The 12,163-nt window shown below is 40.1% G+C and overlaps 1 protein-coding gene across 3 annotated transcripts in view; it reads right to left on the bottom strand.

The window, feature by feature from the left end:
* The window catches only part of aspm (assembly factor for spindle microtubules), a 36,980-nt gene that overhangs the window by 16,854 nt on the left and 7,963 nt on the right, over window positions 1-12,163 (bottom strand). For all 3 annotated transcript variants that reach the window (XM_036140813.1, XM_036140811.1, XM_036140812.1), the window contains exons 4-15: window positions 12,047-12,142; window positions 11,844-11,945; window positions 11,366-11,512; window positions 9,240-9,479; window positions 9,099-9,166; window positions 8,133-8,274; window positions 6,383-6,513; window positions 5,478-5,653; window positions 4,320-4,465; window positions 3,031-3,116; window positions 2,738-2,950; window positions 1,274-1,478 (exon numbers count right to left, since the gene is read on the bottom strand). In XM_036140813.1, the coding sequence (XP_035996706.1) occupies window positions 1,274-1,478; window positions 2,738-2,950; window positions 3,031-3,116; window positions 4,320-4,465; window positions 5,478-5,653; window positions 6,383-6,513; window positions 8,133-8,274; window positions 9,099-9,166; window positions 9,240-9,479; window positions 11,366-11,512; window positions 11,844-11,945; window positions 12,047-12,142 (1,752 nt within the window). The remainder of the gene's footprint in view (window positions 1-1,273; window positions 1,479-2,737; window positions 2,951-3,030; window positions 3,117-4,319; window positions 4,466-5,477; window positions 5,654-6,382; window positions 6,514-8,132; window positions 8,275-9,098; window positions 9,167-9,239; window positions 9,480-11,365; window positions 11,513-11,843; window positions 11,946-12,046; window positions 12,143-12,163) is intronic.

The following is a 12,163-nucleotide window of genomic DNA, read 5'->3' on the forward strand; positions in this document are numbered from 1 at the left end:
AGGACTGAAACGCCTCAGTCAGAGACGTCTGTGGGTCTGTCGGGGCAGTGAGAGAAGTTTCGTCTCCTCTCTCCGTTTCTGGGGCTCGACGTTTTCATGTTTTTTCACGTGCTTAGATAAATTTGTTGTGTTTCCACTTAAATGAACCGGCTTTTTACAAAACATACAGCTTGATTTCATTTACGGTATTAAAATAAAGCCGAACGGTGCTACTTCCTCTGTTCATGTTTTTTTGCTGCTGCGTTCTCTCTCAGCTGTTTGTGTATTAAGTTTGTGTGAGAGCTGAGTGCGCGGGCCAGGCTGAGCCTGCGTGCTGATTGGCTGGCGCCGCTGAGCCATGTACGAGAGGGGAGGGGGAGAGTGCTGCCGTGACAGCGCGCTGCAGTCAGCGCGCGTGCTGACTGACACTGACTGAAAGCATGATGTGAGCAACATGCGTTAATGCGCGATAAAATAAATATCGCCGTTAATAGTCTAATGAATTAACGCGAAATTAACGCGTTAACTTGCCCAGCCCTAAAAAATACTTAAAGGTATACTATGCAACCGGGGTTGATTTTCCAGCGAGGCTCCCCCCAGAGGGCGAAAGTAAAAGTGCACTGTCATAAAGATGCTCAGCTGTTCTGGTTTCTCCGTCAAGCCAGGCGCGGTTGTTTTGAGCTTAGCAGACAGGCGAACACAACGAAAAGTAAAAAAAACGGCAGTACAAACAATGACTAACACAGTGAAGGTATGAACATCAGGGTTTCCCGCAGCGCTATCTTGCCAAACTCTCGCTTCCCCCTCGCCAACATTAAAAAATAAATAAATAAAAATAATATATATATATATATATATATATATATATATATATATATATATATATATATATATATATATATATATATATATATATATATAAAATAATAAAAAAACTTGATATGCTTGCATGTTTATTTGACGTTAACACGCGGTTCTTTTTTGTTGCTTTTGCGCGTGCATATAGTGAATGGCAGGGCAAAAACACATGGAGTTCTCGCCGTAAAGCAAGACCGACTCTCGCGGTCTTGCACGAGACTTCTGAGCCTGTGTGTGCGGGCCGAGGGCTCTTGCTATTGCAAGTGCGGTATTTCCCTCACAGACCACCAGGGCGGCCGAGAAAACCTTTGTTCGACCTGAAATGACTCATTTAATCATCCAAAACGGTATGGAACACATTAATTAACTGAAAAATGTTGCATAGTATGCCTTTAAAGAAAAAGCTCAGTTGGTAATTTGTGCCTCGGATCCGTACCGTCCTGGTCCGTCGGTCCGGGGTCAAAGGAGCCGTCGGAGTCGCTGGCTGAGCAGCTGAGCTCCAGGCGGCCCCTCGGGGAGCACTCCACGGTCTGCGTGGTGCGGTGGCTGATGGACGCCGCCGGCAGCAGGCTGGGGTGGTAGTGGTGGAGCAGGAAGCAGAGGACGCGGCCGTCAGAGAACGACACGGTGAAGTTCTCCACCTGCACACAGCGCCCAGCGGGCAGAGACCGTCTGAGTGCTGCTAGCTTTACGTTACACAGGCGTCACTATTAAAACACGACTTATTCACCCCACGCATGATTCTGGTGACGATGCTGATCACATTTTAAGCACATAAACGAGTCTTGATTTCAACACAACAGTACATATATAAATTTTTTGTATACATTTAAAAAATAATAATCTGATTCATCTATACCAGGGCTCTGCAACCTGTGGCTCTTAATAACTTTGGCTACAAATTATACTTTTATTGTGGTATTTTAATGTAATAATGATAATAAATGCAGGTTTTAGCAGTTTTTTTTCTATGAATAATTGCTTTTAATTTTCACAACAGAATGCTGCTAAAACTGCCAATAATATTTATTTTAAAACCAATATTTTTTCCATTATGTAGGAAACCATGTTTTTTTTTTAAATCATTATCCACAAATATCAAAATTCCCTTCCATCCTATTTTTTTTAAACCTCAAAATAGACATAAAAGGGCGATTCTTTAACAATGACAACATATTTCCTACAGAATCAGAATCAAGTTTATCGCCAAGTAGGTTTGCACTTTCAAGGAATTTGACTTGGTGTTGATGGTGCAGACAAAATAAAATACAGTAGATCTTTATCAAAAATTATAACTTGTCTTTTTTCAAAAGGCCAGGCAACATGAACGAGTTTAATTCAAGTGGACTGTAGGAAAAATGGCTTTGTACTTTGTGATCAATTAGGGCCGGACGATAATTCAATAACAATATATATCGATTAATAGGAAAAAAAGGGTCAATAAAAGTTCAATAGAATAACAGTTTTTCTTCCTTTTGCATTTAAACCATGTAGGTTAATAATAAAGTCATTACATCCTCTCAACCAATCACAACGCAGACCCAGTAACCAAGCCCCGCCCCCTTCAAAGAGTTCAGAAAGCATGCTTTCTTTTCTCCCTTTTAAAAACTTGCATTTTTGATAAAAAGTTGGTTGAATAAAGAGTTTGAATTGATTGTGTCTGTATCTATAAACAGGTCGCTAAGTCACAACATAAAATATGTTTTGAATTTGTTGATAATTATCGGTAAATATGATTTTTTTTTCTCCTATATCGTCCAGCCCTAGGGGGTATGAATACTTTTTGGCTCTGCATCCACCACTAAAAACTAGTTGCATTCAAACTAAAAGCATCTTTCCTCCAGTTGTTAATGACACGTTTTTTGCATGTTTAAGGCTTACAGCGCTGCAGCGGTTTTACCTTCAGGTGGTAGAAGTCGCACACGGCGCAGACCCAGTCCATCAGCAGGCAGAGCTTTGGGCTCGCGTGTTCGTAGGGCGGCCTGGTCTTCGCCGGGCTCGGCTGAAGGCCCTTGTCGGCCCTCACCAGGGCCATTCTTCTCTTGGTCCTCAGAGCTCTCTTCAGGAAGACGACCTCCTCCCTGAGCTGATCCTCGTCTAGGATCACCTCCACCTTTAACCAGCAGATGTTGTGATTAATTAAAATACAAGGGGACCAATCTGGTGATTGGAAATCTAAAAGGAGATACGCACCTGAAATGCAAAGATGATTTTCCACAGGAGGCTAAGGGTCTTTTCTCTATGCCCATCCGCAATGTCTCTGGAGTCAATCATGGACCCTAAGAACAAAGAATGAATTCCATTTTATTTATATAGCGTCAGTTAATCATACACATCATCTCAAGGCTCTTAACAAAGTCAGACTCCATCAGATCCTCCATGTTGGTCAGAAAGTTTCCTCTCTAAGGAAACCCAGCAGGTTGCATCAAGTCTCTCCAAGCAGCATTCACTCCTCCTGAAAGAGCGTAGAGCCACAGTGGACAGTCGTCTGCATTGTTGATGGCTTTGCAGCAATCCCTCATACTGAGCATGCATGAAGCGACAGTGGAGAGGAAAACTCCCCTTTAACAGGGAGGAGAACCTCCAGCAGAACCAGAACCAGGCTCAGTGTGAACGCTCATCTGCCTCCACCCACTGGGGCTTAGAGAAGACAGAGCAGAGACACAGAAAGCACAGAAGCTCACATTGACCCAGGAGTACTTTCTATGTTAGATGGTAATAGCGGATGATCTGCCTCCCCTGATGATGTCACAGCTAACAGAACACCAGACCAGGTGTACCTTCTATGGAGAGAAAAATGACAGAGAACAAAAAGTTAAAACCTGAAATAACAAAAAACAATGCAGAATGGAGAGCAGTAGGAGAACTCAGCAGAGTGAGAGAAATAGACCCTGATGTCCTCCAGCAGCGTAAGCCTATAGCAGCATAACTATAGAGATAGCTCAGGGTAACATGAGCCACTCTAACTAGAAGCTTTGTCTAAAAGGAAAGTTTTAAAATTAGTCTTAAAAGTAGACGGGGTGTCTGCCTCACGGACCAAAACTGGGAGTTGGTTCCACAGGAGAGGAGCCTGATAGCTAAAGGATCTGCCTCCCATTCTACTTTTAGAGACTCTAGGAACCACCAGCAGACCTGCAGTCTGAGAGCGAAGTGCTCTGTTAGGAACTTTCTATGTTAGATGGTAATAGTGGATGATCTGCCTCCCCTGATGATGTCACAGCTAACAGAACGTCAGACCAGGTGTACCTTCTATGAAGAGAAAAATGACAGAACAAAAAAAGTAAAAACTGAAATAAACAATGCAAACTGGAGAGCAGTAGAACTCAGAGTGAGAGAAATAGACCCTGATCTCAATATCTGTGTAAAGTCTGTTATTAAGCACCTAAAACGACGTACGTGCATAAAAACAGGTACAGGAGACATTTTCAAGATGGAGTCGAGGGTTTGGGTTTCTAAATGTGACAGACGAGGCTGCTTGTTACCGCTTTCATCCTTGAGGTCGATCCCTTTGCCTCTCAGCACTTGCAGAGCCACGTCCACGTTGTGCACCTTCTGCAGGCGGCTGATGGCCGGCAGGCGGAGCTTTGCCGACAAGCTCCAGTCCTGGACGAGCAGCTCCATCACGCGCCTGGAAGAAGCAACACAGAAACATCAAACCAGTAGCCTGACATGGTCAGACTCAATTCTAGTCAGAATTTGAGTCTGATACTGCTCCATAGAGCTGTGATTTTGGGGCGTGTTTCGAACGAACCAGGAAAAAAAAAATTCCTCTGCACTCAGTTGGATAGACCTACAACCAATAAGAGCAACGGAGTGTGTGACGTATGTTAAGCGACGCGTAGTTGTTGTCAACGGAACTTAACGGTTAGCCTAGCATAAGAAGATGAGCGTGAACGATTTTTGACGGTGTTGCAAAAAGAATGTAAGGATCCAACACTGCAAAAACGGAAACTAAAAATAAGTAAAATCATCTTGAAATTAGTGCATTTGTCCTTGATTTGAGCACATAAATAAGATGATCTGCCAATGGAATGAGTATTTTGACCTCTAAAATAAGATAATTAGATATGTTGCACTCTAAATGAGATAATGGGGATGAATTGTTCCTATTTTAAGTGTAAAAATCTCATTCCATTGGCAAATCACCTTATTTACCTGCTCATATTAAGGACAAATCACCTAATTTCAACAAGATTTGACTTATTTGTTGTTTTGTTTTTGCAGTGAAGTAGTCCTTCAACACACGAACCTGTCGATATCTTCTAGAACAGACCTAATAGCAGAATCTACACACCTCAACTCTCCAGCGGCAGCCATCGTTGTTGTAAACGAATTCAACCCAAGCGCGCTTTGGTGACGTGGTTGATTACGTTACTGTTGATCATCTGTCCATCATCGTATAAAGCCCGCCCCGACAATTTGATTGGCCCGCCAGATATTGGGCGAGCATACTCGCGCTACTATTGAGCAATGCCAGACCGAACTTCCCGACCTAAAACGTTGTGGGCGGGACTAAGTTCGGAATGGCACCCAGGTTATCAAACTAGAGGAGAAAAAAAAAAAAAAAAAAAAAAAAAAAAAAGAGCAAAACCAATCATCCGTCATCATCAGAGCGTCAGACGCGTCGCATTCAAACTCACACTAAGCGAATGCCACACTTCAGGTCCACTGCCAGGTTTTTCACGGCGAAGTTGAACTCGTCGAGGGGCGTCTGCACGTGGGAGACCGGGAAGCCGAGGTGGGCGAGGTGCCGTGGGAGAATCCCCTCCCCGCTCAGGAAGTCTCTGGAGAAGGCCAGCAGGAGGTCCTTAGTGGCCTGCAGGAGGAACAGCAGAAACTAAGGCTGAGGAAGTTGAATTAACCTCATTAAAGCGTTAAATACGGACAGAAACAACAGAAATTTTAGCAATTTCAATCCAATCTGTACATCATGGGACGTGTGCACATCACAAATGGCAGTTATCCTCCAAAAACACCACAGTTTTGGTAGTTTTTGCAATATAATAAAAAAAAAAAAAAAAAGGCTGAAAAGCTCAAATCCAGCTCAATATACAGATGTGCATAATTCAAAGTTTATCTTTAATAGCACTTTTCAACAATCCTTATGGTGCACAAAATGCTCTACTAGCTAAAATACAAACAAAAAGAAGTTGAGACAATATAGATAAAATATAAAAACATATATGAAAATAACAGGATAAAAGAGATAAAAAGTAAAAAAAAAAGTGCATATCAGCACAATTCAAAAACTATTTTAAGAGCTATATAGAAAAATAAAACCACAAAATAAACAAAAGGCTAGGAGTGAAAAGCCTGTCTGGTGGTTAGAAAAGTACAAATGTTTCAGCTTTTCTATTTGCTACTAAATCATTGCCAGATTTTCCATATCTGGAACATTTGTGAATAATAAAGTGAACATAACCTTTAAATTGACATCAATTTCTATCGCTTTTTACCACATCTCAAAAAAGGTCAATATTTGTTTCACGGCGGGAATAAGTCCCGCCTGGCGGTGAAAACGCGCCGCTGAGGAAGCTCCGCCCACCTTGAACTCGGCGTCGACGCAGAAGAGACACGGATCGTGTTCGATCAGACGGGATTCTTTGGCTTTGTCCAGGAAGCAGACGAGCAGCAGCAGCTTCTTCAGCGTGAAGCGGGACAGCGCCTCCTCGTGGCCTGAGGCGGGAAAACGTCAGCATGTTTAACGCTGTGATGCATCTACACACATGAAGGAGCAACGTTTTCCTCTGAATACGACAGGAAACGACCTCAAGAAATAAAGAACATCAAACATAAAACGTGTCCCCCCCCAGTACTGTCGAAAAGACAAGAAGGTTTTCTGCCGGCGTAGAGAGGAAGGCTAGGAAGAGGTGGCTAGTACACTGCAAAAAGGGAACTAGAAGTAAGCAAAATTTTCTTGAAAGTAATGTATTTTTCCTTGTTTTGAGCAGGTAAATAAGAATATTTGCCAATAGAATAACATTTTTTCAATTAAAACAGGAACAACTCATCTCCATCATCTTATTTCAAGTGCAGGATGTCTAATAATCTTATTTTAGGCATCAAAATACTCATTCCATTGGCAAATAATCTTATTTACCTGCCCAAATCAAGGACAAATACACTAAGTTCAAGAAAATTTTACTCATTTTCAGTTCCCTTTTTGCAGTGTAACTAGTTACATTTACTTGAATAACATTTTGAACAAAATTTATGTTTTGGAGTAGTTTTACTTTTACTTGAGTCGCATTACTACTATATTGCTACCCCTGAGTAAAGTTTCTGGCTACTCTACCTGCTGTGAGTAACTTCATGAATCAAAGAACAGACTAGTTTTAACCAGAAATGCACCAGAAAGAGAAAAACCCAGAGTTTATGTTAAAGTGAGACTTCTTATTTGTACACAAGCTTTGTTATTTTAATGTTATTTTCTATCTGCTGAGCTCATTTAGCCATTTTGGATATCTAACAGTAGATATTGTCATTGGAAGTACTTTGCGCCGTTCTAACATACTGTATATAGATTATTTTCATGTCTAATGCTGAAAAAAAATTTAGAAAATTGTTATTTTGTCTTTAGTGGATCTTTTGTTTTTAAAATACCAGAATTTGCATATAGCCTTATATCTTTGTCCAATTACACAATTTTTAAACAATGAACCATCTGCTGTTATGATTAACTGAGTAGCCTTCTTAATACTTTTTTATTCTTGAGTAATTTGTTGGCTGACAACTTTTTACTTTAGTAAAAATATGTTTAAGTAGTGCTACTCTTACTTGAACACAATTTTTGGCTACTCTGACCACCTCTGCTTTTAGATTTAGGAGAGAAAAATGCGCAAAATATTATGCTTTTACTTGAGAAATAAATTTACGATTATAAAAATTATCTAGCAGGTTAATTATAAAGGCAGAAAATGTTTCTTTTTGTTAGAATAATTTTTACTATTCTCTGTTTTATTTTATTTTCCATATTCATCGTATTTATCACACATTTACTCATTACTATTAAAAAGGTTTGAGTTTATTCAGATATTAAAGTGTCTTTCAGACACTCCTCTGTGACAGAGTAAGGTTTTGTGAAGAGAAAAAGTCTCATGATATAAAGTTGTTTTTGCAGCACTGACGCCTGAATTCCCTCAGCATTAGTCGTTTAGCTCTGATAACGAGCTCTTCGTTTGACTGAGGTGTGCTGCAGAAGAAAGCAGGATAGTTGGCTACAGAGGACAGGACCTGGCAACGCTCCGGTTAGGTTTCACCGCTCCAACGGGTGACACATTTCACTCCTACGTTACCGTCTTTGTAAAGGTGAGGCACGCGGGCGTGCCTGAACTCGGCCGCGATGTCGGGGTTCCAGAGCAGCCGCTGGAGGACGAACATGGCCAGACCCAAGACGTCGCTGTTGCTCTCCAGCGAGATCAGCTCCCCGAAGATGGTCTGAGGATAAAAACGTCACTTTAAAAAAATAAATAAATAAGAGCCTCAAACGCGTTCGCTGCTACCAAGAACCGGTTTTGTCAGACCTCTGCTAGGAATCTTGGTTTTACTTTTGATAGTTGTTTAAAGCTAGATAAACAAGTTAGCTCTGTCGTCAGATCAAGTTTTTATCACCTGCGTATTTTAGCTAAAGTTAAATCTTATTTTTGTTTAAAAGACTTTGAAGGACTTATCCATGCCTTCATCACATCTCGTTTGGACTATTGCAATTCGTTATATAGAGGCCTGGATAAATCACAGATGCAGCGGCTCGGCTTCTTACAGGAACTAGGAAGCGTGACCATATAAGGCCCATACTGGCCTCTTTACATTGGCTGCCTGTTTTTTATCAAATAGATTTTAAGATTCTCTTATTAACTTATAAAGCTTTAAATGGATTAGCTCCCCCTTATCTTCTGGAACTTTTAAAAATTTCAGCCCGTGTCCAGAACCCTACGTTCTAATAATCAGCTATTATTGACAGTTCCTCGGACCAGACTTGAGAGGAAAGGAGATCGGGCTTTTTCTGCTGTTGCTCCTTCTCTATGGAACAATCTACCTTTCCAAATTAGATCTGCCCACAGCCTGGATCGTTTTAAATTGCTTCTTAAAACTTATTTTTATTCTTTGGCATTTAATTAAACTAGTGTTTGATACTTTGTTTTTATTCATTTGTGTTGTTGTCACTCTTGTACAGCACTTTGGTGCAGTTCTATGCCTGTTTTAAAGTGCTATATAAATAAATTTGACATTGACATTGACAAGAACCAGTAAAATCCAACTACCTCCAGGCCGATCCGTAGCCACAGCGGATTGTAAGACAGCAGCCAGTTCAGGACTTTCTTACGTTCACCTGAAACGGACGACATCCCACTTAGACATGATAAAACGGACATTATGGACGGCGCTGGTGTCGGGATCCCTACCGATGTCCTTCCAGAGGTGGCGGTCTTTGCGCACCAGCAGCCGCCGGGCCTCCACCTCCAGCTCCAGCCTCTGGATGGCTTTGACCACGGCCTCGGAGGTGAAGAGCTGGCAGGCGGAGCGGCGGAGGCGGTTCAGCTTCCGCTTGGCCGTGTAGGTGCTGAAGGACATCTCCTCCTTGGTGGGAGCTTTGGGCACGCTGAACTTATCCTCGTTCCCCAAGGCGAGCGAGACGGCATTTACTGCCAAAGAAAACCAAAACGAGAACATTTAAAAAAAATAAAGTTTAAACTAGGGCTGAACGATTTTGTAGAATAATCTAATTGCGATTTTTTTCTTAATCAGGGTTCCTACAGCATAAGGCAAGTTAAATTCAAGACTTTTTAAGACTTTTTAATGCCACTTGAAATAAAAAGTTAAGACCAACTTCACGATAAACAAGATAAACCTGGTTGCGACAACTTCACCCAAATGTTTATTTTAACATAAACCATTACTTTCTGGCCCAGTAGACATGTTAAAGATTTTGAAAAACATTCCATATAGGAAGAAAGCTAAAAAAAAACAAAAACAAAAAAAAAAAACACACAAATTACAGATATATTTTTTAACAACTACTGAACTGAATGCACAAACTTTGTTTTGTTCCCTACTAAAATAAACTATAAATCAGTTTTAAAAACCACAACATAACCAGTGCCAACTCTTTTTCACAGCTATGGTCCGGCCGCAACAGTTTTTATTGGTTCCGCTATCGGGACAAAACCAATAATGGTTACATTGAGCTGTTCGGTAAATTTAAAAAAATTATAATTGTGTCAATTATTTTACCGTTTGGTAAGGATTACAAAAATAAAATCCTATTTATGACCTGGCAACAATTTTAAGACCTAAGAAAGACTGATTTAGGACATTTTAATGCTAATTAAGGCCTTAGTTTTATATTACAGAATTCAATACCTTTTAAGACTTGTTAAGGATCCGCGGGAACCCTGTTAATATTGTGATTTAATGCGATTTTTTTCCAGTTTAATTTATTATGTGTTTCAAAATATATACAAACAACAAATCAATTTGTTTCCTCGCCGTGTGGATTAGTTGCTAAAAGACCCGCAGCATCTAAACCTGTGGAGCAGTAATGATTGCGTTCTGCTTACAATATATTTCAATCAAAATTGCAATTTTGACTTTTCTCTGCATTAACTACAAGCAACAAAAATGGCCTCTAAATAAAGATGTTTGTAAACAAGGACTATTTTACAGGGTTCCTACAGCATAAGGCAAGTTAAATTCAAGACTTCAAGACTTTTTAAGACGTTTTAATGCCACTTGAAATAAAAAGTTAAGACCAAATTCACGATAAACAAGAAAAAGCCTGGTTGTGACAACTTCACCCAAATGTTTATTTTAACATAAACCATTACTTTCTGGTCCAGTAGACATGTTTAAAATTTTTGAAAAACATTTCATATAAGAAGAAAGCTAAAAAAATACAAATTACAGATATATTTTTAACAACTACTGAACGGAATTCTCCAACTTTGTTTTGTTCCCTACTAAAATAAACTATTTTGGTATCTGGTAAACAATTTTAAGACCTAAGAAAGACTGATTTAAGACATTTTAATGCCAATTAAGGCCTTAGTTTTAAGTTACAGAATTCAATGCCTTTTAAGACTTTTTAAGGATCCGCGGGAACCCTGATTTTAAATATGAACTTTTTATGTTTCTATTGATCAGAATATTATTCAAGAGAACAGCTTTTAATTGAATTGGACATCAATCCTTGTTGAACATAAAGTCCAAAGTGCAACCAACAAGCAAGTCTATGTATTAAACTGATTGACCTGTACTTAATGCTATGTATGATTATATAAACTCTAAAACAAGTAATAAAATTAGATTATCTCACTGCTGCAACTGTCTTCCCTTCCATGTGGAGGCAAACCCACTTTAACCATTTTACCAACACCTAAAGGACGTGTCTAATTCCCTAATTGTTACAGAGCCAAAAATTGCAGACCTCTGCGATTTGGAAATTGCGTTATTTTAAAATCACGATTATATTGAAAATGCGATTAATTGTTCAGCCCTAGTTTAAACAAAGGCCTAACAGGGCTGCTCTTACCTTTAGCCACTTCGGTGTTGACCTTAAAGTCGTCGGGGGTGAGGACGTAGTTGAGCCACCAGGTGAATCCTCTCTCCTGCTTCTCGATCCACCTCTCGTCGTAGAACATGTTCTTGGCAGCGAACGGCATCGGGTGCCTTGGTAAAGCTAGAAACAACGGAGCAGACTCAGAAAACCAGATAAAACCACAAAAAAATGTGAAAACTCTGCATAAATGAAACTAAAAGTAAATAAAATCTTAAAATGATTGTACTTTCCCTTGATTTGAGCAAGTAAATAAGGCTATTTGCCAATGGAATGAGATTTTTGCACTTAAAATAAGAACAACTCATCTCCATTATGTTATTTCAAGTGCAGGATATCTAATTATCTTATTTTAGGGGTAAAAATAGTTATTCCATTGGTAAAAAGTCTTATTTAGCTGCTCAAAATCAAGGAAAAATGCACTAATTTTAAGCAAACTGACTGGGGAAATTACCCGTCTGTGCAGGCTTGACGAAGGTGAGCTTTGACTGAGCTACAGCAACTACTTTTGAGATCTTCACCGACTGGGAACCCGACGCCTTCAGAGACAAAGTACCTGGAGAAGGACAAGAAAAGGTGTAAGTAAACCAAGTAAACAAAATCTAAACGTCTGAACCATTTCTCGCCCTGACGACATTGAAGAATATCGTTTTATACTTTGCGCGGAAACTTTGGAGCTCGGCCGCTTCGCCTGGACGCCTGCTGTCCACCTTCCTGTCCTCAGAGACGGAGTGGTCACAGATTGGGTCGAAGCTGGAGAGAAAAAGACAAAAA

The sequence above is a fragment of the Fundulus heteroclitus genome, chromosome 9 (genome assembly GCF_011125445.2).
Source record: "Fundulus heteroclitus isolate FHET01 chromosome 9, MU-UCD_Fhet_4.1, whole genome shotgun sequence".
NCBI classification, from domain to species: domain Eukaryota; kingdom Metazoa; phylum Chordata; class Actinopteri; order Cyprinodontiformes; family Fundulidae; genus Fundulus; species Fundulus heteroclitus.